Source organism: Cynoglossus semilaevis, chromosome 17, assembly GCF_000523025.1.
Source record: "Cynoglossus semilaevis isolate Cse_v1.0 chromosome 17, Cse_v1.0, whole genome shotgun sequence".
Taxonomy (NCBI): domain Eukaryota; kingdom Metazoa; phylum Chordata; class Actinopteri; order Pleuronectiformes; family Cynoglossidae; genus Cynoglossus; species Cynoglossus semilaevis.
The window spans coordinates 1,248,104-1,254,022 of NC_024323.1; the positions used below are offsets into that span (position 1 = coordinate 1,248,104).

At 41.4% G+C, this 5,919-nt stretch overlaps 2 protein-coding genes across 2 annotated transcripts in view; both read left to right on the plus strand.

The window, feature by feature from the left end:
* The window catches only part of LOC103392579 (vascular cell adhesion protein 1-like), an 8,229-nt gene extending 2,316 nt beyond the window's left edge, over positions 1-5,913 (plus strand). The window contains exons 2-5 of the mRNA XM_008329213.3: positions 774-1,040; positions 2,667-2,999; positions 4,144-4,395; positions 4,495-5,913. Of these exons, the coding sequence (XP_008327435.1) occupies positions 774-1,040; positions 2,667-2,999; positions 4,144-4,395; positions 4,495-4,502 (860 nt within the window). The 3' untranslated portion in view covers positions 4,503-5,913. The remainder of the gene's footprint in view (positions 1-773; positions 1,041-2,666; positions 3,000-4,143; positions 4,396-4,494) is intronic.
* Positions 5,425-5,919, plus strand: part of cmc4 (C-x(9)-C motif containing 4 homolog (S. cerevisiae)) — a 997-nt gene continuing 502 nt past the window's right edge. The window contains exon 1 of the mRNA XM_008329243.3: positions 5,425-5,436. Within this exon, the coding sequence (XP_008327465.1) occupies positions 5,425-5,436 (12 nt within the window). The remainder of the gene's footprint in view (positions 5,437-5,919) is intronic.

Below are 5,919 nucleotides of genomic sequence, written 5' to 3' on the forward strand. Positions count from 1 at the left end.
GCGACACTGCACTGTGGTGGGCACTGTAGCACCGAATTCCTGGCTCTGCCGCTCCAACGCTTTCGTGCATGTACCACAGATATGAAAACTTTACACTAAATATTATAGTTTTTTTTTTTGTTTTTTTTTTTTTGGTCAAACAAACATTGACCATAGTATCACTCTCTTGATCTGTCAAAAAAAAAACCAATTAATTACAATGAAAGGTCACGACGGGTCTGCCATCAGCGAACGACTAGCTCCTGATGGCCGACCTGCAGGAAAATGCTAACAGTTCCCAGCAACCAATGTTTGTGACTCTCGAACTTGGGGTCTCCAAGCACCGGTTCGGGGACTGGTGCAGGACCCTAGGTCATTTGGTACTGGGCGATATTTCAAAACAACAGGTCATTCAGACTCTGATGCTAACAGGATAACGTCTAAAGGATGTTTTGTGGAGGTTCTCAGGCATCCGGGTCATCCTATCAAAAAGTAGCTACATCGGGGGCAACTGGACGGAGTAGGTTTTTTTTGAAAACGTTTCACCTTTTATCCAAGAGGCTTCTGCACGCCAAAACATGCATGGATGGAAATCACAAACACTCTACCTTTAAGATTTCCACTTCAAAAAGTGACGATAAAGGCAACTATAGAAACTTGTTGGACTATAACAATCTCTTGGATCGGTGGTTATCAAAGTGGAGGTCGCAGCCCCCTGGAGGTTGCCAAAGGGTTTCTGGCGATCCCTCAGTAAATTGGGTTTTTGTTTTTGTGTCTTGTTCCATGTGCGTCAGCATCAGGTGAAGGCTGCTCCCTCATCCTGAAGCCCTCCAGGGTTGTGGTGGGCTTTGGGGAGCCAGTGTCGGTCACTTGCGAAGCCACCCGGCCCGTGCGAGTCCTAGGCTGGGAGTCGTCCCTCAACGCTGCGCACACCCAGCAGGATCTGTCCGTCCACTGGAAGGTCGACAGCCTGATTGACTGGATAGAGGAGCCCATCTGTTACGGAGTGTTTTTTACCGCTCCGAGACAGTGTGAGGAAAAACTCAACCTTGTCCTCTACAGTGAGTAGATTCCACTCTTTTTTTTTCCCCCCCTCGTGCGAAACGACGAGTTAAAAATCGTATTTACTGTACTGTACCGGACCGATCAACTCTAAACAGAATCTGTACGTTAGCCGCTTTTTCAGAAACCAAACATAGCCATTAAAATCATGTTCTTTGCGTCCGAGTGGGTAAGGTCAGGAGACAGGATGGATGATGGAAGAATGTCATTGGTTGCCAGGTTTTCAGGACACTCAAAAAACTAAGCATTCAAAATCATAGATACCAGCAGGGATCTGGTATAAGGTGGTAGATATATTGACGGATGGATGGATGGATGCATGGGTGGATGGATGGATGCATGGATGGATAGATGGATAGATAGGTAGATGGATGGATGCATGGGTGGATGGATGGATGCATGGGTGGATGGATGGATGGATAAATAGATAGATAGATAGATAGATAGATGGATAGATAGATAGATGGATGCTGGATGGATGGATGATGGATGGATCAGGGATAGATAGATAGATGGATAGATAGATAGATGGATGGATGATGGATGGATCAGGGATAGATAGATAGATGGATGCTGGGTGGATGGATGATGGATGGATGGATGGAGAGATGGATGGATGGATAGATAGATAGAAAAACCTGAACAGTTGATATTAGTGCATATTGGTATACAAGTGGATATTAGTATATTGGGTTAGTATGTTAGTAGTCAAAGTAGTATTAGCTGAATGAGATGTAGTAGCAGTAGTGCTAGTAGTGGGTTAAAAGATGATTATTGTTGTTTATTTATGTAAAAGCAAGGTATCTGTAATTCTAAAAAAACAGTTAAATGGTTAAATGAGCAAATAAAAAGTCAGATATAAAGGCAGTTCCAGCGGATATTGTAGATATTAGACAGGCAAAATATTTACACCGCATCAATCAGGAGTCGTTTACATTTATTATTCTGTGACTTCAGTGTTAAAAACCTTCATTATCGCCCCTGTATCTATCTTCTGGATGATCCATAAACCTGCCCATGCAGTGAAAGCTAAATAAAAAACCTGCTTGCGCTTTGTTTAGCTAGCTAGCTAGGTTTACGACGTCCTCGACTTGCGACGTTTCGTTGTTACTTCGCTCTCTCTCCCGTAAATGTATTAAGAAACTCTTGTTCCGTCATTTAAATAAACTACGTTAAAACGAACTGGTTAGCAGGTGGAGCAGACGAGTATGTCGTTACGTGGCGCTGTACGCGGAATACAGCGTTAGTTACATTTGCAGGTTTCACGCCATATATTGGAATGGTCTACATTCGCTTTCTTTCGTTTGTGTTGTTTAGTTACATTTGCAGGTTTCACGCCAGATTATGATGTCACCACTTTGTTAGCTTAGGTGAGTGACATAGCTACTTATGCACTGTATGTGAGTTCGGACCGACTGCGCAAACCGCAGGAACGGAAAACCCGGACGTAAGTCGAGGACCCCTTGTATTTGGTCACATATTAGCTCAACGTTAACCATAAAGATTTAAGGGTTGGCCAGAAAATCTGCAATCAAACTGCACGTTAGCTAGCCGTCATTAGCAGAGAAATGGAGTTGTGTCTAAAATCAAAAGGAAAATGTGTACCCTGTGTATCGTTAACACAGAAACCCCGGACGGCGTCTCCATCAGGACCTTGAACCACACCGGACCGATGGTGGCAGGGAAGGAGTACCAGCTCCTCTGTGAGGTTCAAAACGTGGCTCCAGTTCAGTACCTGACACTGAGGTGGTACAGAGGGGACGTGGAAGTTTACAACCACTCCTTCTCCGACCTCACGTCTTCCTCGCCTGTTCAGGTGTCCTCGATCCTCCATATCACACCGACCAAAATGGAGAACAACGCGCAGTACCGATGTGTGGCAGAGCTGGAGCTCGGACCGGAGGGGCCGCAACCCCCTCCTGCCGTGGCCTCCGAGCCTCTCAATGCCTCTGTCTACTGTGAGTCCAGGGGGCTTTTCAGTAACACTAAGAACATCTGACGTAGACACAAATGACAACAGCTCTTCTAGCACAAGACTAGACCATGAGTAGCTCTACTGATCCCAGCAACCAGAATATGGGCCACATCGATGCTGAACTCAGAATCGGTATTGGTTTGGTACTGGTCGAAATTTCATAAAATCGAACGTCCGTTCGGACGTTTTAACGAGCGGCATCACTGGAATTTTGGAAAATAATTCTCCACACATTCTACCACCATCAAGACGCAGAGTATTAACTAAAATCTACAATTTATTTTTTTTAAAAATTACATAATTATGGTAGGATTTGAGTTATACTTTTCCATAATTTTGAGTTTTTTCAAAACAGTATTCCCATCATAGAGGTAAAAAAAAGTCTTCGTCATATTAAGCAATGACACTTTAACTTGATTAATTATGATCATTTAGATTGTTGATTACCGTATTTTCCCGGACTATAAGTCGCACTTTTTTTTTTAGCCTCGGGCTGGGTTTGCGACTTATACTCGGGTGCGTCTTATATATTAAAATATATAATTTCACATGTATGTTATTTTCACACTGACAGCCACTAGAGGGCACTCTAGGCTTGTGTACCCAGTATCTGCTACTCCTGTACAGATGAAAATTTCCATATTTGTTATTTTCACACCGACAGCCGCTAGAGGGCACTGTAGCTGGCTGGTGCCATTTATACTCCGAAGCGACTTGTAGTCCGGACAATACGGGTAATCGTCAACCATGACTAATCCGCAGCTAACCTTTGATGATACTTTCTTGAATGCATTCTTAACCAAACGTTAAAGACGTGGCAGAAGATTGGCTCATGCGCTCCCCGTCACCCAGCAAAGGAACAAGCGGGCCGCAGTAGGACACAGTGGGAAAAAATGTACTTCAGTATATACTTAATTCCCAAAAAAAAAAAAATCCAGTCATATCCCTTTACTTTTTTTCATTTAAAGCTAATCGGTCAGTGTTTCAAAACAATCAGGTCGTTCAGACTCTGATACTAACAGAAGTCAGTCTGAAAGATGTTTTTATTTTGAAAATTGAATCATCCTTCAACAAGTCTGAGTTCCACTTGTTCACAACACACATTTCCTCTCTAATTTCCTCTTTAGTTCCCCCATCGTTCCTCAACCCTGAAACAGAGTACCTGGAAGTACCAACACCGGGGGCTGAGATCTCTCTGAACTGCACGGCTACAGGAAACCCTGCTCCTGTCTACAGCTGGCAGACCCCACAGCCCCTAGAGGGGAAGATGGACGAAGCGCTTCTCAGTTTTTCGTCGCTGCTCCCAGGAACCTACGCCTGCACTGCCTCCAACATACTAGAGAAGAAGACCAAGCAGTTTATTCTGAAGAAGAACAAAGGTTTGATTGCATTCAAGGCTGTTACGTACTTGCTGTCGCCGCTCTTGACATTAATATTGACCTGCATTTATTTATTTTTTTTACATCGTTTTTCCTCAGGTGTTTGATACAATGTCATCAAAAAGGAGTTCGTAACGTTCATGGATAAGTCAACTGATGGGAGAAGCTGCTTTTGGAGAGAAAAAGAACTCAACTCACATATTTATGATAATCACCCAGAGTTAGATCTCAAGAAGATCAAGACTAGAATACATTGTGTGATGATGTAGTCAGTATTTTTAACACGTGTATTTTGTTTCTGTTTGATTCTTAGTGTAGAGGAGAGTCCTCTCGTATCACCCGACTTCCTGTATGTGATACATATATTTGGATGAACACATTTTTTCGGTAACACGTTTGTGGACTAGTCACGCTTAACATAGTCACACGGACACCTTTGTTGTGAGTGTAAAGTTAATAGTACACCTTTTAACGTACGAGTGTTACAGATCGGTTAATCGTGATTGTAAATATGGACATTTTCTTAATGCCTTAAATTAATCAAATCAATTATTCATATCATTATTTTAAGATTTTATAATGCACATGTTTGGTGTGTTGGGTTTATTAGTAGCAACTCATTAGGTATGAGTTGTCCCTGAAAGCATCAGCATGTCTTGTCTACCGTGATAAATATGTTAATGCTTTTTTTTTTCCATGTCTCGTTGAACGATTACTAACTGTTAAAGCTTTACTAACTGATAGCTACAGCTCTATTTGACTTGTACCCGTTTATTTCCAAATGACCAGTTTTAAAAATTACCTTTAAATGACGAGCTTTATCTAACTAGTTTATCTGTAACAAACCTGTTTAACTGTTACTGACCATTAGCTTTTTTTTTTTAGCTCCATTAAATGGGGTTCTGCTGTTTTTTTAACAACCAATTATCAATTCAGCAATAATTAAAGTGATCATTTTTACTTTCACTGATTCATCTCAATTGGCAAAATCGTTTTTTTTTAAATGACATTTAATACTTTCAACTAACCATGTATGACAAAGTTTGTCTGTAATTTAGCGCTAACTATATTCCCTAATTTACCACGGAGCAGTTTCAACCCTGTTTACTGAAAGGTTTTAGCTTCAGCTGACTACAGCCCTGAATGGTCGCAGAGAGTTTTAAAAATGTATTTTATTTGAAGAAAAAGACTATACACGCGTATTTTTAATGTTTTTTTGTGATAGTGACTATCATTTGCAAATATATATTAAGTGTATTAATACCATTTGACCACTAGATGTCACCGTTGCAAAAATGATAACGAATTTGCTGTCGTCATACCACGTGACTAAACGTTGCATCCTGTGAGGGAGTTTCGTGTGAGGCTAACGTTAGCCGGATGACCTTTTAAGAGAGTTTGGGTATGTTAACCCTTTTTTCCCCCCAACATTTCTTCCAACAACAGAGTTCTAAGCCACTGCTGGGATATACTTTTTAATAATAATAAGCTGACAACCATTAAACGCTGTTTCATTCGCTTTTT